The sequence below is a fragment of the Trichechus manatus genome, unplaced genomic scaffold, assembly GCF_000243295.1.
Source record: "Trichechus manatus latirostris isolate Lorelei unplaced genomic scaffold, TriManLat1.0 scaffold00007, whole genome shotgun sequence".
Classification (NCBI taxonomy): Eukaryota; Metazoa; Chordata; class Mammalia; order Sirenia; family Trichechidae; genus Trichechus; species Trichechus manatus.
In genome coordinates this window covers 26,725,633-26,747,684 of record NW_004443943.1, presented here as the reverse complement: position 1 = coordinate 26,747,684, position 22,052 = coordinate 26,725,633, and the positions used below count along the sequence as shown (strand labels likewise).

The 22,052-nt window shown below is 42.6% G+C and overlaps 1 protein-coding gene across 1 annotated transcript in view; it reads left to right on the top strand.

Annotated features, from left to right (window-relative positions):
* Window positions 1-8,049: 8,049 nt before the first annotated feature.
* CPN1 (carboxypeptidase N subunit 1) overlaps window positions 8,050-22,052 on the top strand; it is a 29,661-nt gene continuing 15,658 nt past the window's right edge. Inside the window, exons 1-4 of the mRNA XM_004370026.2 lie at window positions 8,050-8,564; window positions 17,068-17,264; window positions 18,995-19,150; window positions 21,675-21,857. Of these exons, the coding sequence (XP_004370083.1) occupies window positions 8,342-8,564; window positions 17,068-17,264; window positions 18,995-19,150; window positions 21,675-21,857 (759 nt within the window). The 5' untranslated portion in view covers window positions 8,050-8,341. The remainder of the gene's footprint in view (window positions 8,565-17,067; window positions 17,265-18,994; window positions 19,151-21,674; window positions 21,858-22,052) is intronic.

Genomic DNA, 22,052 nt, shown 5'->3' with positions numbered 1-22,052 from the left:
TGACAATTTAAAACTAAGATAACTGCTTAAGATGTGGGTTAGAAAAATTGGTTCATTTGCTTAAACAAGGCTCGCTCACTCACATGCTCACTTGCCCACCCTCCCTTCAGTCCATCCTCCCTCCTTATCTCTTTTATCTAGAGTCTATGGAGGGATGACAGAAGGAAAGAGGATGATTGCCCCCCACCTCCCTACTTGAGGGTCAGTATCCTAGCTCCTCTCGACCCTTTGCAATTTTTAATGCACTCCTCTCATTGCTCACATTTCTCTGGTGGTTACCTACCCCTGCTCTGGGTCACTGGGTGAGTTGAGTAGGATATTGAGCTAACTGTACCAGAGGACATGGAGTCCAGGCCCTCCTCCACCACTTGTCAGTTACCTGACTCTGGCCAAATCCCTCCTCTAACATGGATTATAGTACCCTCCTTCCCAGGCTGTTGTGAGGACTCAGTGAGGAAGTACAGTAGTGGCGCCCTATAAGGCACTGTAGAATTGTGAAACATTATTCATGTTTACCTAAGGCAGAGTGGAGACTTGTTGATCCAGGCAGGGGCAGCTTTGAGGATACTGGAAAGAAGGAAGTGCCTAAAATTAGGGTGAAAAGGAAAATCAGAGAGAGCCCTGAAGATCCCATTTGGTTTGGGCCAACACTGTCATATGCAGGGCTGGCCTCCCAAGATGTGAGTCCAGACCTCTGGAGGATGTTGGACAGGTGAGCTTTCTGCTCCAGTATTCCTAAAAGAACCCCAGCTCTGTCCCAAACTTAAGGTTTTACGGAGTGTGCTGGTTTCCTATTACTGCTCTAACAAACTACCACTAACATAGTGGTTAAAACAACACAAATTTATTATCTTACAGTTCTGGAGATCAGAAGTCCAAAATGGATCTCACTGGGCTAAAATCAAGGTGTCAGCAGGGCTGTGTTCTTTTGGGAGATTCTAGAGAATCTGTTTCCTTGCCTTTTCCAGCTTTTAAAGGCTGCCCACATTCCTTGTTTTGTGACCCCTTCCGTCTTCAAAGCAGGAATGGCCAGTCAAGTCTTTCTCATCTTGTACAAAACTAACTCTCATGCCACCCTCTTTCACGTATGAGGACCCTGTGATTATATTGGGCCCATGTGGATAATCCAAAATAATCTCCCCATCTCAAGGTAAACTGATTAGCAAACTTAATTCCATCTGCAATCTCAATTCTCCCTTGCTTTGTAGTATAACGTATTCACAGGTTCTGGGGATCAGGACATCCTGGGGGTGGGGCGGCGGGCATTATTCTGCCCACCACAGGGGAAGACAGGACTCTAGAAATAATCTAGTATATACTGTCCTGAAATATACTCTCCTGCAATCCCTCCCTGTCACCTCAAAACTGGGTTAGGTGGCCCTGCTTAGTTGTCCCATGTGGTTACATCCATCACTATTCCCTCAGTGTTGTGCATGTCTGTTTACTTGCCTGTATCTTGGAAGATAGAGGCAGTCTTTTTCACTCTTTATTGTCAGTCTCTTCACTGGAAAGTAAGTGCCATAGGGCAGGGAGTTTTGCTGGCTTTGTTCTAGATCAAAAAAGATAATAGATGTAAAGACTTTAGCCTTAGTAGTAAAGTCTTCATATAGTTATTGAATGAATGAATGAATGAATGAATTGTATCCCCATCACCCAGCGTAGTCTGTAGTACAGAGTAGGTGCTTAATGCTGCTACTGCTACAATTACTACTACTGCTAGAATGCACTGAGCCCTTACTATGCACCAGGCTCTGTGCAAAAGGCACTACATACATTATCTTATTTGATCCGCACAACAACCCACGAAGAAGGAGCTATTTTTTTTTTTGTATTGTATACAGAAGGAATGAGGTTTTTTGTTTTTTTTTCTCATTTTTCCCATACAAAAACTTATATATACATTGTTATGTGACTCTAATTGCTGTCCCCATACTGTGACAGTACACTAGAAGGAATGAGGTTTTAAATGTTAACTAATTTGCCCAAAGTCAAATCAAGGTGTCAGATAGTAGTCCAACTTGGATTTGAAATCCTGTCTGTCTGACACCGAAGCCCATGCTCCTTCTACTCCCTCTAGTTGCTTTGAGAGGCGCCTTATGCCGCCTGGCTTCAGGGTATTTACTCCGCACTTACCTACCAAGAGTCCCAACCTCTGCCCTAATTCACAGAGGGTATTCCCTGTTTGGAGCCCTGATGGCATAGTGGTAACAGCTTGGCTGCTAACCAAAAGGTCGGCAGCTCAAATTCAGCAGCAGCTCCTTGGAAACCCTGTGGGGCAGTTCTACTCTGTCCTCGAGGGTCGCTGTGAGTCGGAATCAGCTCAACGGCGATGCGTTGTTCGTTGTTGTGGTTTATTCTCGGTTTGGGGGCGGTGGTGGTTCAGGAGCAGAATTCTCGCCTTCCATGCTGGAGACCCAGGTTCACTTCCCAGGCAATGCACCTCATACGCGGCCACCATCCATCTGTCAGTGGAGGCATGTGTGTTTCTGTGATGCTGAATAGGTTTCAGAGGAACTTCCTGACTAAGACTGACTAGGAAGAAAGGCCTGGTGAGCTGCTTTCGAAAGTCAGGCAATGAAAACTCTGTGAATTACAATGGTACAATCCACGACTGATCATGGGGATAGTGCAAGACTAGGCAGTATTTCGTTCCGTTGTTCATGGGGTCACCGTGAGTTGGGGCCTACTCCACGGCAGCTAACAACAAACTCTCAGTTGACAATACGCGGTACAAACAGGCAGAGAAGGTGCACTCCTGCCCTAGAGAAGGGGAGTCATCTGTTTAGCATGAGTAAAGTGCCCATTGAGGAACTATAGGCATATTTGCCGGAGAAATGGGACAATTTGGGATTACAGAGAAATAATTTGGGATTATCCTGGGGCCACTAAGCCAAGTCCAGAGTAGTGACAGTGGATATTGACTAGAGGCAAGGGCCTAATGTGGCAGCATTAGTTATGACCTCTGAGCTTTCTCTCTTGATTCCTGCCTTCATACCTGGAATACCAGGATCTCATCAGAAAAGTATGAACTCTTAGTAATGGGTTTAAGGAAGCAATGCTGTAATAGTACCAATTTGTAACTTATCTCAGGCCAACCTCTGGACCATCTGTGGACCAGACTGGCCTGGCTACATAGTGTTCACCCAGTATATTCAAGAGGTAATAGCTGTCTTTACTGACAGGTTATAGAAGCATAGGATTTCCCTGGGAAATTTCTCTAATGCAGAGCAGTAGCATGTAGGGGAGGGGAAAGTCAATACTGAGGTTTTTTATTCATTCCATTCATTCTTTCAACAAATGTTGAGCAGATGTGCCAGGCTCCATGCTAGAGGCTGTGGGTCACCCTGGAGAGCGGGAACAGTGTATCGTTCACCATTATATCCTAACATCTAGCACCATGGATAAACACATAACTGGCAAAGTGATAAGAACGGGCAAAACAAAGACTTATTTGGCAGCAATTGCAAAGCAAGGTGAGGAAGACCCAGATTTTGGAGCTGAGTTAAGCTGCCTAGGGAAACAGCATGAGCAAAAGCAGAAAGGTAGGTGATAAGAGCATGTTCACAAGACAGTAGGCAGTGCGGTGTGGCTGCACTGGAGTGAGAGATGGATTGATTGACAAGTGATGACTGGACTTGGTAGGAAGGACCTTGAAAGCTTAGTGGAGGCATTTGGATTTTACCCCCTAGTGCATGAGGATCTACTGAAGGTTAAAAAAGAAACAAAAAACTTTATTGAGGAATAATTTACATACCATAAAATTCATTCATTCAAAGTGTACAATTCAATGATTTTTAGTAAACTTACCAGGTTTTGCAACCATCACCATAATCCAGCTTTAGAACATTTCTGTCACTCCAATAAGACCCCTCATGCTCATTTACAGTTAATTCCAGTTCCTACCCTCAGGCCTAGGCAACCACTAATCTACTTTCTGTTTCTATAGATTTGATTTTTAGTACTTTTTCTATAAATGGAATCATATAATATGTGTTCTTTTGTGTCTGGCTTCTTTCACTAAGCATAGTGTTTTTGAAGTTTACCCATGTTGTAGTGTGTATCATTACTTCATTCCCCTTAACTGATAAATAATACTCCATTGTATAAATATAACACATTTTGTCTATATACCAGTTGTTGGACATTTGGGTTGTTTCCATTTTTTGGCTATTGTGAATAATGCAGCTATGAATATTTGTATACAAGTCTTTGTATAGAAATGTTTTATTTTTCTTGGGTATATACCTAGGAATGAAATTGCTTGCTGGGTCATACAGTAACTCTATGTTTAACTTTTTAAGAAACTGCCAAGCTGTTTTCCAAAGTGGCTACACTATTTTACATTCTCATCACCAACGTATGAGGGTTCCAGTTTCTCCCTATCCTTACCAACACTTGTTATTGTCTATCTTTTTTTTATTATAGCCATTCTATGTGACTATATTCTCAGTGGGTGTAAGGAGTCCCCAGATGGCATGAAAGGTTAAGAGGTTGGCTGCTAACTGAAAGGTTGAAGGTTTGAATCTACCCAGAGGTGTCTCAGAAGAAAGGCCTAGAAATCTACTTCTGAAAGGTCACAGCCATTGAAAAGCCTATGGAGCACAGTTCTACTCTAAAACACTTGGGGTCACCATGAGGCGGAATTGACTTGACGGCAACTAGTGCAGTGGTGAGTAGTATGAAGTGGTATCTCATTATGGTTTTAATTTTTATTTTCTTAATGACTAATTGTCTTAGTTATCTAGTGCTGCTGTAACAGAAATGCCACAAGTGGATGGCTTTAACAAACAGAAATTTATTCTTTCACAGTTTAGGAAGCTAGAAGTCCAAATTCAGGGTGCCAGTGCTCTAGTGGAAGGCATTCTCTCTGTTGTCTGTAGGGAAAGATCCTTGTTTCCTTTCAACATCTGTGGGCCCAGCTTTCCTTGGAAATCTCCTTGTGTCTCGGCATCAATCTTCCCCTGGGTCTAGGAGGTTCTTAACACAGGGACCCTGGGTCCAGAGAACACACTTTGCTCTTGGCTCTTCTTTCTTGGTGGCAATGTGTCCCTCCTTTTCTGCTCTCTCTCTCTCTCTCCTTTTGTCTCTTGTAAGATAGAAGGTGATGCAGGCCACACCCCAGGGAAACTCCCCTTACATCAGATCAGGGCTGTGACCTGAGTAAGGGTGTTGTATCCTACCCTAATCCTCATTAACATGACCTAATCCTACCTCATTAACGTAACGGACAGCTCACTCCCAAATGGGACCATAACCACAGGCATAGAGGGTAGAATTTATAACACATCACAAAATGGAGACTAATCAGATCACAAAATGGAAGACAACCACACAATACTGGGAATCACAGTATGATGGTTAAGATTGTGTGTCAACTTGGCTGGGCCATGATTCTCAGTGTTTATATGTGATCACTCCCATGATTGAATATGCTATGAGTAACCAGTCAGATGAAAGGGAGTTTCCTTGGGGGTGTTGCCTGCATCTGAATATAAGCAGATGGTCTGGCTTTTTGCCAATCTGGATCCTGCGGCTGCCTCCTGTCATCTCACCTCTGGTTCTTGTGACTTGAGCTGCCACCTTATCTGCCAAGGTTGGGATTTGTTGATCTTCACAGTCTGTGAGCAGAGCTCTGATCTCTAACCTGTTGATCTTGAGTTCCCCACCTCCTGCAGCTATGTGAATCAGGAGAAACATTATGGTCTTGCCTACTGATCTTGGAATTCGTCAACCTTCACAGCCTGTGAGCGGGAGCCCTGCTCTCTGAACTGTCGATCTTGGGCTCACCAGCTTCTGTGGCTGCGTGAATTGGGAGAAACCTCTACCCTGATCCACGGACTTGGGTCTAACCTCTGCAATCACATGAGCTGTTTCCTTGATATAAATCTCTCTCTGTATATATTTATACGCTTTACCGGTTTTGCTTCCCTAGAGAACCCAGCCTAAGACACTATCTATCTATCTATCTATCTGAAGAGAGAAAGAGATGTGTATATGTATCTTATTGGTTCTGTTTCTCTGGAGAATCCTAAGACAGAATTTGGTACCGGGAGTGGGGTGCTGCTCTAACAAATACCTAAAATATGGAAGTGGTTTTGAAACTGTGAATGGATAGAGGAGCGGCAGCAGCAGAGGAACAGAAGTGGCAGAGAACCAGCAGCAGCAGAAACAGAAGACCAGCGTGAGACAGCACTGGAGTCAACCCATGGAGCAAGAGAGCTGAGTGCCTGTGTGCAGGAGGCTTCCTGGTGGAGTAGGGTGCCTCCAGGCACTTATTGGTGGAGCTAGGCTTACCGACCCACAGAGCAAGAGAGCTGAATGCCCGTGCACAAGCGGCTTCCTGGCGGAGTGGGGTGCCTCCAGGCACTTAATTGGTGGAGCTACTGAGCTTTGGAACACTTGCCTCAGCAGCGCAGATGCGGGTGTGAGGCCCGAAGGCCAGAAAGCCACAGGAAGCAGAAGCTGAAGAGACAAGGAACACAAGAAGCCAAGCTGCCTCAGTCTCAAAAGGTATGGCCGTGACCTCTGGGGTTCCAAAGGGTGGATCCATGCTGTCTGGTGTTTCTAAGGGTGGAGTTGTCACTCCGATGGACTAGGAGAATGGTGCACCTAAAGCTGAGGGAGCAGAGTTGCTGTCCCAGTGGGCCTGGAAGGTGGAGCAGAAGCCCAGGGCCGAGGGGCCTCCACTCAGAATCCGGAGACTGTAGCCAATACCTAGAGTCTAGAGGGCAGGGCTATTGTGTGAATGGTCTCAGAGAACAGAGCATTATTTTCAAAGCCTTGAGGGCTAATGTAATGTGTTCTGCTGACTTGCTTGGTGCCTGTTATGCCTTCTTTCCCTGCAGTTTCTCGCATTTGTAATGGAAATGTCTAGCTTGTGCCTATTCTGCCATTGTACCTTTGGAAGCAGATAACTTGTATTCTAGATTTCATCGATGAAGAAGAATTTTTGGATTTTGGACTTGGAGTTAAGACTTTTGCTGTGATATGACGAGATGAATATGTTTTGCATGTTGCAAGGGCATGAATTTTTGGGGGCTAAAGGGTGGAGTGTCATGGATTGAAATGTGTTCCCCAGAAATGTCTGTCAGCTTGGCTGAGTCATGATTCCCAGTATTGTGTGGTTGTGTACTGTTTCGTGATCTGATATGATTTCCTTTTGTGTTGTGAATTCAATCACTATAATCTAATGGGATGGATTGGATGAGGTCTACAAGATTGGATAGTGTCTTGAGCTGATCTCTTTTGAGATATAGAGGGGAGAAGTGAGCAGAGACACATGGGAACCTCATACCACCAAGAGGGCAGTACTGGGAGCGGAGCGCATCCTTTGGACCTGAAGTTCCTGTGCTGAGATGCTCCCAGACCAAGGGAAGATGACTGATGCATCACAAGGACCTTCCTTCAGAGCTGACAGAGAGAGAAAGCCGTCCTCTGGAGCTGACGCCCTAAATTTGGACTTGTAGCCTACTGGACTGTGAGAGAATAAATTTCTCTTTGTTAAGGCCATCAGCTTGTGGTATTTCTGTTATAGCAGCACTAGATGACTAAGACACATGGCATAGCCAAATTGACACATATTCTGGGGGGACGCAGTTCAATCCATGACACAAATGATGTTAAGCATATTTGCATGCACTTATTAGCTATTCATGTATCTTCTTTGGTAGCATATCTATTCAAATATTTTGGCCATTTTAAAATTGGGTTTCTTGTCTTCTTATTGTTTTGCAAGAGTTCTTTATATATTTTAGAGATACCTTCAGATATCTTGCAAATAATTTCTTCTAGTCTTTGGCTAAACTTTTCACTTTCTTAATTGAATGGAAAAAAGGGACAAAACAAAGCAGTGCTTCAGAAAGATAGTTCTGGCAGCAGTACATGGGATAAATAGAAAGGGACAGAGGGATATATTTTAATATATCCCAAATGTTGTAATATACAGAATAGCCATAGGCCAATTTCCTAAAATTCTCCAGGAAACAAAGGGTTATAAGCAGCTGTTTATTGAAAGCTGTTTACAGTCTAGTTAATCAGTGAACCAGAATCAGTGAAACTAGTCAGTCTGGGGAAGTATATTTGAAAGGTTTTCCTGGATTAGGAGAAGAAAAGAAATGGGGGAGGGGAGATAAGGAGCTATTCCAAGAGCTACATAAATAATTTCCAGCTTTGAACGGGGCAGTTCTGAACTCCTTTCTCAGGTGCTGTTGCACTGATGTTTCCTGGTGGGAAACTAGAAAAAACTTGTTCTTGGGCCCTTGGATTTTGACTGGTGAAGAGGCCAGGTTGTTTGGAGAGGGGGGGCTCATTTCAGTGGCTCTCTTTGAAAAAGCCCAGCAAGATGTCAGGTCTGCTCTCAGTCTTCCTCCACCTCCTCCTTCTCTTCAAGTTGGCTGCCCTGGTGACCTTTCGCCACCACCACTATGATGACCTCATGCGGATGCTGTACAAGGTGCACAATGAATGCCCCTACATCACTCGGATTTACAGCATTGGGCGCAGTGTGAAAGGGAGACACCTCTACGTGTTGGAATTCAGCGACTACCCTGGAATCCATGAGCCCTGTAAGTCCTGAGCAGTGCTTGGGGTGTGTGGGCAGGACCCTCTCTACAAATCCAGTAACTGGGGTGGTTTCTAAGGAGGTCTTTGGAATCTTACATTTGTAAAATATTATCTCTTCCTCAACCTATGCTAAATATTCCCTATTTAACCCTCAAACTGCCCCTACCTCGAGAGACCCCCAACCCCAATTCAGGCTCCAGTATGTCCCTCCTTTTTGAGTTACGTTTGCCCAAGACCTTAATAGTAAGAGGTGAGTTTTCTTCCCTGCCCTCCTCTCATCACCCTTCCTTCCCGTCTATCTCTCTTCTTCTCCCCCCTTTGTTATGATTCTGTCTTTCCATATCCAATGCTTCAGGGATATAAACAGAAACAATTAACCCTTCTAGTTCTGCCAGGAGTAACTCTTCAGAGAATGACAGTATCATAGAGTATGATACCCTGGGGAGAGTTTGAGGCCTAGTGCATTAGTTTTATCTATTGGCTACTCTTTTGTTAGTTTGTTTCCATTATAAAAGCAATCCATATTTACATTAAAAATTAGAAAATAGATAAGAAAAAGAAAAGAAAAAAGAAACTCACCCATAATCCCACCACTCACAGGTAACCACTGTTTACATATTGAAAAATAGCTTCTAGACCTTTTTCAATGCATATTTAACACCCTTCACACACACATCTAATTGTTATAAAATGAAACCAAGGATTTTTTTTATTTCATAGTCTATTATGAATATCAGCCCTATCTGAAATTGTAGACCTGCTATGTCACTTTTTGGGATGTATTTAACCATTTCTTTCTTGATGGACGTTTATTTAAGTCGTTTCTAATTTCTCACTGCTTTACTTGAAGTAACTGTGACGTTCAAGTTATGTCAGTTCCTCCTTCAAACTGTCAACCTCAAATCTCCCTCTTCTGCTCCACTTCCACACCCCCACCCTAACCCAGACTCTGTCACAACCTACCTAAACAATTGCACTGCACTCCTAACTGAACTCCATGCCTCCACTCTCTGAACTGTCCACTCCATTTGGTACAAAACACTAGAATAATTTTCCTAAATACCAGTATAATCTTCTCATCCCCTGCTTAAACACCTACAGTGACAACCTTACACCCAGTAGGTTCTGGCCATGGGAGCATCAGAATATAACACAAGAGGGGCTCAGGGAAGGCTGTTTGGTTGGAAATGGGATTGAGGGCTTTGCTTTGAAGCACCTGCTTTTACTTAGATTGTACATTCGTTGTAGAAGCTATAGATGGAAGCTAATGGACAGTAAGGGGTTAGCCTTCCAGCCCCTGCCCCCTTCTTGGTGCTCCCTCTACTTTCTAGCATTCAAGGCCTTCCTTGAAGCTTTCTCACACTGTTTTAGTCCTCACTGACCCTTCTATTCTCTGAAGCCCCATAACTTTAGCTGTTCATCCATTTATTCCTTTCATTCATTCATTCCACAAATATTTAGTGATCATCGACTATATGCAGGCACTTTTGTAGGCTCTGGGTATACAACAGAGAATAAAACAAAGGCCCGGCCCTCATGAGCCTTAATTCTAGTGGTATAAGACAGACAATAAATGGGTAACTAAGTAAATAAAAAAGAAGCCCTGGTCGTGCAATGGTTAAACACTTGGCTGCTAACCTAAAGACTGACAGTTAGAACCTACCCAGATGCTCTGCGGGAGAAAGACTGGGTGATCTGCTTCCATAAAGATCACAGCCTAGAAAACCCTATGGGGCAGAAAACCCCTACTCTGTCATATGGGGTTACTATGAGTCGGAATTGACTTGATGGCACCCAACAAAAACAATTAAATATATATGTTATATCTGATGGAAATAAGAGCTATGGAGAAAATTAAATCAGGACAGAGAGATAGAGAATGTCATAGGGATACATTGCGGGGTTGGGGGCGGGGGTGGTCATTGCTGCTCAGGAAAGTCCTCTCCACCGAGGTGACTTTGGGACAAAGATCTGAAGGATGTGGAGTGTCAAGCCATGCTGGTATGGGGGAGGAAAACACTGCAGACAAAGAGAAGCACAAATGCAACACTCCAGGGGCAGGACATGCTTAGCATGTGTGAGGAGTGGAAAGGAAGCCACTGCTCTGCAGCTGAGTGAACAAGGGAAGAGTAGAGATGAGCAGTGTGGTAGGGGACACCACGAAGCAGGAGACCTTTTAGGCTTTGGTAAAGATCTTGGCAGTTACTGTGAGTGAAGTAAGAGCCACTGGAGGGTTTTGAGCAGATGAGTGACGTTAACTGACTTAAATTTTAAAAAGATCACTCAGCCAACCACAACCTGAGGACTGGCCACTTATTTTGCTAAATAAAGTTTTATTGGAACACAGCCATGCCCATTCATTTTTGTATCATCTAGAGATGCCTCAAAAGAAATTACCATTTCAATTAGCCATTGAAAATGCTATGGAGTGCAGTTCTACTCTGACACACAGGGAGTCGCCATGAGTCACAGTTGACTCAATGGCAACTGGTTATGGCTACTTTCACCAGCAGAGCTGAATAGCTGCAACAGAGACCATAGGGCCTGCAAGGGCTAAAATATTTACTGTCTGGCCCTTTACAGAAAAAATTTTCTGACTCTTGACTCAGGAGAATAGAACTTAATGGGACTGGGTAGATGCAAGGAGACTACAAAATAAAAACCCAAACCTGTTGCCGTTGAGTTGATTCTGACTCATAGCAACACTAAGTAGGAGATTTATTGCAATAATACAGGCGTGAGAGCATGGGGCTTGAACCAAAAGGATAGCAGTGGTTGTTATGAGAAGTAATTGTATTCTAGATATATTTAAAGTAGAGCCGAAATAATTTGATGTTGAGTACCTACTAACTGCAAGGCGCTATGCTAGGTTTTATAGGGCAGTGGTTCCCAGACTTTTGGATTTCACAGTGAAGTGAAAAAAAAAAAAAGTTTTTAATAAATGAGAGGTTGGGAGGGACTAACATGGGTTTTCCAATTTTTATTTTACTGAATAAGGATGTTGAAGAAAACTACCTGCCATCTATTGTTACCACCCTTTCCTAAAACAAAGGACATTTCCTACCAAGAAAAGTAGAAAAGATATAACCTAAGATTAATAAAATACACTAAGATTAAAAAATACACATTAGGCAAAATCCACTACATGATACTGTAGATTACAAACATTCCTTTGGGAAAGATTGCCGTGGATATACTAAGAGAAATACAATGGTTTATGTCCTAGTGTATATTAAAAATTGTATACATTCCTAAGGCCAGGTCCAATAAAGGAAATGGAACATGTGGAAATAAAGGTAAAACCCAGAGCAGAAAGTGGTAAGGACCATAAAGGAAAGTTAAACAGAGAGCTCACTTTAGCAGTGAGAATCCAAGATGGCTTCCCGGAATACGTCACATTTGAACTGGCCTAGAAGGATGGTGAGGAGGATTTGGACATGAGGAGATGAAGAGGTACAGAGTCAGAAAAGTCATGGAAGCAGGGAAATGTTGGGTGGAAGGGAAATCACTTCCTTTTCAAAGGGGAGTGTCTTAGTTATCTTGTGCTACTATAACGAAAATACCACAAGTGGATGGCTTAAGCAAACAGAAATTAATTTTCTCACAGTTTAGGAGGCTAAAAGTCTGAATTCAGGGTGCTGTCTCTATAGAAAGACTTTCTGTCTCTGTTGGGTCTGGAGGAAGGTCTTTGTCTCTTCTGAGTTTCTACTCCTAGGCAATCTTCATGTGGCTTGGCATCTCTCTTCCTCCATCTCTTTCTCTCTGCTCGCTTGTTTAATCTCCTTTATATCCCAAAAGAGATTGACTCAAAATATGCCCTACACTAACAAAGACAACCCATTCCCAAATGGGATTATAACCACAGGCATAGAGGTTAGGATTTACAACACACACGCATATATATATATTTTTTTTTTCTTTATTGGGCTTTAGATGAAGGTTTACAGAGCAAATTAGTTTCCGAATAAACAATTAATACACATGTTGTTTTGTGACATTGGTTGCCAACCCCGTGACATGTCAAAACTCTCCCCTTCTTGACCTCAGGTTCCCCATTTCCATTCCTACAGCTTTCCTGTCCCCTCCTGCCTTCTTGTCCTTGCCCCTGGGCTGATGTGCCCATTTAGTCTCATACATGGTTGAGCTACAAGTATTATTGTTTGTTTTATGGGCCTGTCTAATCTTTGGCTGAAGAGTGAACCTCAGGAATGACTTCAACACTGAGTTAAAAGAGTCTCTAGGGGCCGTACTCTCAGGTTTTCTCCAGTCTCTGTCAGAGACTGTGAGTTAGAATTTTGTTCTACATTTTTCTCCAGCTCTGTCCAGGGCCCTCTACTGTGATCCCTCTCAGAGCAGTCAGTGGTGGTAGCCAGGCACCATCTAGATGTGCTGGACTCAGTCTGGTAGAGGCTGTGGTAGTTGTGGTCTATTAGTCCTTTTGGACTAATCTTTTCCTGTGTCTTTGGTTCTCTTCATTCTCCCTTGCTCCAGACAGGGTGGGAACAGTGGAGTATCTTAGATCGCCGCTCACAAGCTTTTATGACCCCAAATGCTACTCACATAAGTAGGACGTATAACATTTTCTTTATAAACTATGTTATACTTATTGAGCTAGATATCCCCTGAGACCATGGTCCCCAGCCCTTAGCCCAGTAACTCCATCTCTCAAGGGGTCTGGATGTGTCTATGAAGCTTCTATGACTTTGGTCAACTTGTGCTGACTTCCCCAGTATTGTGTAGTGTCTTACCCTTTACCAAAGTTACCACTTAACTATTGTCTAGTTAGTGTTTTTCCCTCCCCATCCCTCCCCAACCCTCACCTCCCCTCCCTCATAACCATCAAAGATTGTTTCTTTTGTGTGTGTAAACCTTTTCATGAGTTTTTATAACAGTGGTCTTATACAGTATTTGTCCTTTTGTGATTGACTTATTTCACTCAGTGTAATGCCCTCCAGATTCATCCATGTTGTGAGATGCTTTGCAGATTCATCATTGTTCTTTATCGTTGTGTCGTATTCCATTGTGTGTATGTACCATAGTTTTTCAATCCATTTATTTGCTGATGGGCACTTAGGTTGTTTCTATTTTTTTGCTACTGTGAATAATGTTGCAATGAACATGGATGTGCATATGTCTATTCATACAACACATATTTTGGGGGGACATAATTCAATCCATAATACTCCACCCTTTGGCCCCCTAAAATTCATGTTCTTGCCACATTCAAAACACGTTCACCCCATTACATCATCTCAAAAGTCTTAAATCAACTCTAAGTCCAAAATCTCATCTTCTGAATCATCTAAATCAAACCTGGGTGAGGCTTTAGGTATATTCCGTCCTGGGGCAAAATTTCTCTTCATCTCTGAACCTATGAAATCTAGAATACAAGTTACCTGTTTCTAAAGTACAGTGGTGGAACAGGTACGACTAGACATTTCCATTACAAATGGGAAAAGTTGGAAGGAAAGAAGGGATAATAAACACCAAGCTAGTCAAAAACCAGAAGAACAAATTACATGAGCTCTCAAGTCTTGAAAATAATCCTCTCTTCTCTGAGATCATCTGGGCAATGGCCCCACCTTCCAGACTCTTGGTGTTGGCCCTGCCCTCTGGATTCTGGGTGGAGGCCCTCAGTCCTGGTCTTCAGCTCTGCCTTCCAGGCCCTCTGGGATGGCAAATCTGCTCCCTCTGCTTTAGGCGGCCCCATTTTCCTAGTCTAGCTGAGTGGCAACCCTAACCCTCTGCCCTGGCAGGCCCCGTTCCTCTACCCCTTGGGCATGGCAGCCCCGCCCCTTCAGCTTTGGGCAGTGGCCCCATCCTCCTGGCACATCTTAAAGGTAGCCCCACACTCCCGAACTGAGTTGGCAAAAATTTGACTCTTTGAACCTAGGAGGCTGTGGCCCCATCCTTTGAAAACAAGAAGGCCCTGCTTCCTGTGCTCCTTCCAACAGTTCTGCTGATCTCTGCCCAGCTGCTCCAGGGATGATCCTTTTCTTTTCTTAGAGGACAATGGATATAGCTCCTTTGGCCTGTTTCCTGCCTATAGAATTCCAAGAAGCAGACAGTGTTCTTTCCTTTCATTCTCTCTTTGTCCCCTTCAGTCTAAGCTGATGGGTTTTCTGCTGTGGTACTTGGTTAGATCTATCAGTCACAGGCTTAATCTTTTAAGAAAGGATTGTTTAGCCATGTCCTTGGTGAACATTCTAGGACACATGTCCTTGGTTTGTACAACATAATTTTCCAAATCTTTAAGTGCTGTTTTCAATTTACACAGTTCATTTTTAAGTCCATCTCTTCCCTCTCACATTTTACTATAAGCAACAAGGAGAAACCACATGGCTCCTTTAAGATCTTGCTTAGAAATCTTGTCAGCCAGATATCCAAGTGCATCACTTACAAGTTCTACCTTCCACCAAACGTTTGAACATAATTCAGACAAGTTCTTTGCCACTGCGTAAAAAGCATCACCCTTCCTCGATTGTCCAATCACATGTTCATCATTTTCTTCTAAAGCTTCACCAGAAGCACATTTAATGTCCACATTTCTAGCACCATTCTGTTGCTGGCTCCATATGTATTCTCTAAGACCATAGAGACTTTCTCTATAGCTCTCCACACTTCCTTCAGAGCCCTTACCAGGATTGCCTTTGATGTCCATAATTCTACTGACGGTCTCTTCAAGTAAATCTAGGCTTTTACTATTAAAAACCCTATGCCATCTAGTCGATTCTGACTCATAGGGATCCTTCAGGACAGAGTAGAACTGCCCCATAGGGTTTCCAAGGAGTGGTTGGTGGATTCCAACTGCTGACGTTTTGGTTAGCAGCCAAACACTTAACCACTGTGCCACCAGGGCCCCGGGCCCATTACCCAATTTCAAACCACTTCCATATTTTAGGTATCTGTTACAGCAGCACCCCCACTTCTTGGTACCAAATTCTGTCTTAGTTATCTAGTGCTGCTATAACAGAAATACCACAAGTGGATGGCTTTAACAAATAGAAATTAATTTTCTCACAGTTTAGAAGCTGGAAATCCAAGTTCAGGGTGCTGGCTCTACAGGAAGGTTTTTCTCTGTTGGCTCTGGATGAACATCCTTGTCTCTTCTGAGCTTCTGCTCCTGGGCAGTCTTCCTGTGGTTTGGTATTTCTCTTTCCTCATCTCTCTCTTTGTTTGCTTGTTTAATTTCTTTTATATCTCAAAAGAGATTGACTCAACATACACCTTACACTAATCCTGCCTCATTAACATAACAAAGACAACCAATTCCCAAATGGGATCATAACCACAGGCATAGAGGTTAGGATTTACAATACATATTTTTGGGGGACAGAATTCAATCCATAACAGGGAGCAAGAATGATTTTCTATGAGTGGTTCTCGAGTCTCTTTTCGGAGCCTCAATTCTCACCTCAGTTGAACAGTCAATGTGGCCAAAGAGAAGACTAAGGAATGAGACACAAGTAGACTCCTTCCTACTTCAGGACATAATGTTCTCTGATATGAAGAAAAGATCTTAGTTCCCTGACAGCCAGTAAAGTTAAGTTCTCAACTGGAATGACTAGGAACTATTATGCTATAACCTAGAGACTTTATGGGAGCAGATCTTGGGAAAACACAATCCTGAAAAGATTTATCTCTGAGAAGTGGTACAGCTCTGTGAATGGTACATGAGCTTTGACCGCTATCATATTAGTTGGGTGACCCCAGGCAAGTCACTTAACCTCTTTGATTCCCAGGGCCCTCATCCCCAGGCTAATAATGCCTACTTTACAGGTTTTCTTTGAAGATTAGAAAATAAACATAAAATGCCTCCAGAAAAAAAAAAAAAAACAAACCCATTGCCATCCAGTCGATCCTGACTCATAGTGACCCTATAGGACAGAGCAGAACTGCCGCATAGGGTTTCCAAGGAGTGCCTGGTGGATTCAAACTGCTGACCTTTTGGTTAGCGCCGTAGCTCTTAACCACTGCACCACCAGGGTTTCCTTTGGTTAGCAGCAGAACTCTTAACCACTTCTCCACCAGGGTTTCCATATTTTACCTAGTACGAGGTAAAATCAGTTGCTGGAGATTCCAACTCATGGTGACCCCATCTGTGTCAGAGGAGAACTGTACTCCATAGGGATTTCAATGGCTCTCACTTTTGGGAGTATATTGCCAGGGCTTTGTTTCCAGATGCCTCTGAATAGATTTCAACTGGCAACCTTTTGGTCAGTAGCCACCATTTGCACCTCCCTGGGACTCCAGTACAGGGTAGGGGTTCAATAAACAGTAGTAATTATTATCTCTGGCATGAATTTTATGGCATTTGTAATTACAATTAGTTGGGAATGGGACTCAAGGGTCATTGGAAAAGACTCAAGGGAAGCACAAAAAAAATTTTTTTTAATTCATTTCTTTAAAAGGAGAAAAAGTCCCTTTGCAAGGTGAGGAATTAGTGGCACCTCTAGGCGTTCTCCATCTTTTATCTTCCTGCGTGTGCGTTTCTCACGCCTGCAGTGGAACCAGAAGTTAAGTATGTCGGGAACATGCATGGCAACGAGGTGCTGGGCCGCGAGTTGCTGCTGCAACTGTCAGAGTTCCTGTGCGAGGAGTTCCGGAACGGGAATCAGCGGATCACCCGGCTCATCGAGGGCACGCGCATTCACATCCTGCCATCCATGAACCCGGATGGCTACGAAGTGGCCGCTGTTCAGGTACTGAGCCCGAAGGTGGCGCCGTGGAAACAGTAATGGCGTCTTAGGGAATAACGTAAAAGCCAGCAGACAATGTGTGCTATCTATTCCACTGTAAATGTCACTCAAAAATACAAGATAAAACAACCAAATACTACTTAACAGAGAAAAGACAAACAGAAATAAATAAAACAAAGTACGAAAACTTGCAGTTAACCCTGTAACACTTTAGGCAATGAATGTTGGCTCTCTCTGCGCCTCATTTCCCTCAACACCACTCCAGCTGATCTCACGGCTTGGTTATGAGGGTTTTGTTGTGAGAATCAATGAGGCAATATCTGTGACAACACCTTGTAAACTGGAAAATACTAAACAAATACAAGGAAGTATTGCAAAATACTCCGGTTCAATGAACTTTGAGCTCTGAACCCTGCATACCCTTCTTTCTCCCACACGTTATGTCCAGTTCCATTTTGGGAGGAAATATTAGGGAGCGCAAGCTTTTCCCAGAACTGGGGGGTGGAGGTTAATAGTAGATTCTTCATTCTTTATTATATTTTTGTAGGGTTTTTTCCTCTACTAGTGTAGTACTTAGCCTTTTCGTTCTTTTTTTTTATTTTGTTGTTGTTGTTTAGAATATACACAGCAAAACACACACCAATTCAACAGTTTCTACATGTACAATTCATGACATAGATTACATTTTTCCAGTTGTGCAACCATTCTTACCCTCCTTTTCTGAGTTGTTCCTCGCTCGTTAACATAAACTCACTGCGCTCCAAGGTTCTTATCTAATCTTTTGAGTTGCTCAGTCTTTTCATTCTTTATTTTTGAGTTACATTTATAGTAAGGAAGGAAAAAAGTTTATGAGCTTTTATTGTATTTCCTAAGATAAAATTCAAAATATCAGTATGCTTAACTTTATGGGGAGCTTTGGTGGCACAGCGGTTAAGAGCTCAGCTGCTCACAAAGAAGGTCAGCGGTTCGAATCCACTAGCTGCTCCTTGGAAACCCTATGGGGCAGTTCTACTCTGTCCTGTAGGGTCGCTATGAGTCAGAATCAACTCGATGGCGATGGGTTTTAACTTTATGGTTCTCTTTATGGCTGTGCATCAGAATCAGAAGATTTTTAAAATACACAGTCATCAAAGAGAACATTATGTCCAGTGAAAGAAGCCAGACGCGAAACACTAACTACTGTAGGATTCCATTTGTGTGAAATGTCCAGAATAGGCTAATCTATAAAGACAAAAAGTAGATTAGTGGTTGCCTAGGGATGGAGTGAAAATGAAGAGTGACTGAACAAGCATGAGGTTTCCTCCTAGAGTGATAGAAATGTTTTAAAATTAGATTGTGGTGATGGGTTGTACAACTTGGTAAACATACTAAAATTCATACAATTGTACTCTTAACGGGTGGATTTTATGGTATGTAAATTATAGCTCAATAAAGCTATCTTAAAACACACACACACACACACACACACACACACACACAGGGGTTTCCATTGTCCTGAAACACCTTACTCTTGTTGGAGCTTCTCCTGGGATTTTTACCTCCAGCACATGGTCTACCCAGGGAAACTTGAATCACACTGCTAGGATTTTGGATATGTTAAATAAAAAATTGCTACATCACTTGATAGATTAAACTAATGTCTGTTTATATATATATATATATATATATATATATATTCTTCAAATACGGTATTAAGTCTAAATCTTTCGTTTTCATCTTTGATTTCCCCTGAGGGCCCAGATAGTTCTGGGTATTTGCTTGGCAGGAACAATGCAAATGGAGTGGATCTGAACCGCAACTTCCCTGATCTCAACACCTACTTCTACTACAATGAGAAGAATGGAGGCCCCAACCACCACCTGCCCCTTCCAGACAACTGGAAAAGTCAGGTATGAAATGAGATTTGCACAGAGAAGCACAGTGTATCAGCATCTGGAATTTCTTCTAGCAATCTTCACACCAACTAAATAAGCAAGAATTAAGCACCAACTCAACTCCATATTAACTTGTTCAGAGCAATAATAACTGTACTTATGCCTCTTTGTACTTATTCTCTCCCCCAACGTACAGCCCGCCATGGAGCACATGCTCACTAAATGTTTGATGCTAGTGGAGGAGATGAAAGTGGTATTATATAGTTGCATGGTACTTTACAATTTACGAAGTTTTTTTTATAGCCCGTTTTTAGTTTTTGTAGTACCGTGTGGTGAACGCAGCAAGCAGTGTTATCTATCCCTATTTTATAGATATTATGCTTATAGATAAAATAATTTAAATTCACACAGATAGTAATTGAGAATCAGAATTAAAACCTGACTCCTAATCCAGTAATCTTTTCACTACACTATTCTGTTGACAAGCAGCCCTAGTGGCACGGTGGTTTAAGCTGCTAACCAAAAAATTGGTGGTTTGAACCCTCCAGCCTCTCTGAGGGAGAAAGATGTGGCAGTCTGCTTCCGTAAAGATTACAGACTTGGAAACCCTATAGATTGGAAATCCTATAGGGTCACTATGAGTCAGAATTGACTCAATGGCAATGAGTTTGGTTTTTGGTATTCTGTTGACAGAGAATTCTAGCATTCGTTAGGGAAGTTTCTGTTACATATGCCGAACTATATGCTCATCAACAATTAGCTATAGAAAGAGTTTTGGAGAATCTAAGCTTTGTAGCTTTTTCTCTTCCCTTTTCTGCTTCACTATACTCTATGAAGCAATACCTGTGACAACACCTTGTAAACTGGAAAACACTAAACAGACGTAAAGGAATGTTGCAAAGTATACCCTATTCACTGAACTTTTAACTTTGAACCCTACATACCTGCTTCCTCCCACACTCCACTTCCAGTTCCATTTTGGGAGGAAATATCAGGGAGCTTGAGTTTTTCCCAGAATTGGGGGGTGGAGCTAATTCTAGATTCTTTATGCTTTATTTTGTTTTTTTAGGATTCTTTCGTTTACTAGTACATAGGGTAGCCATGAGTCAGAACTGACTCGACAGCACCTAACAAGTATAGTACTCAGCTTTTCATTCTTTATTTTTGAGTTACATTTACAGTACAACAGATAAGGGGAAAAGTTTATAAAAGTATAATCTCTTACTCTCTTAATTGGAGGATCCACAGTAAGTCAAAAGCATTAGCGACTTTAGAGTACACCCTGCCCGGGGGATGGAGTGAACCCATTGGATGCTCCAGGCCTTACCTTCAGGAGGCCTGCAGTGCTACCCCCAGTAATGTGAATGGTGGACCTGCCCCTGGGAATAACTACTGTCATCCTCGGAGCATCACACCACCCTATTCTTTACATTGTACAAGATAGTTCGCAACATTCAATTTGTGAATACCTAAACTCAGTGATTGGAGACAGAAAAGTAAAACAGGTATAAGCCTTTATACTGAGAGTTTTCCAAATGGAATTTTCCCGAGTTTTTCCCCCTTGAAAATGAAACAAAGGCCATGCTGACATGTTGAAATTTCAGGTAGCAACTATGCTCTTGGCTCAAAGTAAATAACACATCAAAAATAACTTAGCATAATCTAGCCAAAAGAATGTTCTGGTTTATTAAACTTATCTGTCTAAGTAATAAGGTAATTGAACCACTAATAATTAGAGTCCCACTCGCTCTTCTGTCTGGATCTTAGAAGGAAACAAAACAATGAGAAGTCAGTCTCTCTCATTCCTGATGGAACAGCCTTGAGGGAGAGGGACTAGTAAGCAGTTGGCCTTGTGCTGATGAATAGGGGCTTAGAGGTAAAGAAAGGAGTGCTTCGAAGGGTTTTGAGCCCTGGCTACGGGCCAGGACTGTTTCCCTTGGTTTTACATCAATTCTGATTAAATGAAACTCAGCCCTACCCATCCAGTCCCCTTCGGGATGGCAATGATGGGGACCTTCACAGCTGACCATTGGTCCAGGAGGAGCCATTACACATCAATATCACATCGTCTGCATCCTGAGAGGAGTAAAAACACTAAAGACTGGAAATTGTTTACTTATTCTGCAAGTAGACCAAGTAGATTCAAGGCTTACTTTAGGATACCGCCACTCACTAACAATACAATATGCAGTAAAAGGGGTGGAATTTCACAACTTAGCCAAGACTTGCCCGTATTACAGTATGTCTGACCTATTAAATTTGGATATGACCAGAGGAGTATTCTTCCACACATTACAGCAGATGTGTTGGGGAGGGAGGAGGTTGAAAACCATTACTGTAACCGGCATTTTCCAGATTTATTTAGTAGATTTGCTTAAATTTCTGCAAAGGTGCCTCAGAAGCCACCTAGGTTTCTCACATCTAGTAAGACTTTGTTTTGTTGAGATATGATATCCCCTCAGGCCACTTTCTGACAAACTTATTCAGATGGCTATTTGACCAACTGCACCTTCACGACCAAGCTCTCATCTCCTCACAGGTGGAACCAGAGACCCGGGCTGTGATCCAATGGATACGCTCCTTCAACTTTGTTCTTTCTGCCAATCTCCACGGAGGGGCAGTGGTGGCCAATTACCCTTATGACAAGTCCCTTGAGCATCGGGTCCGAGGTTTCCGCCGCACTGCCAATACCCCCACGCCTGATGACAAGCTTTTCCAGAAGGTATGCAGAATAGCAGTTTGCCCACCCATGGGAGGTATCATCAGAGGAACTTGGGATTGAGAAGATGTGCTTTCAAGTCAGTAACACAAGATACTATTAGAGAAGAGTCCACACAAAAAAAAAAAAATGAAAATACTGCCTTCTTATTAGGAGCTTACAACCAAGTAAATTATATTAAATTATATATATATAAAA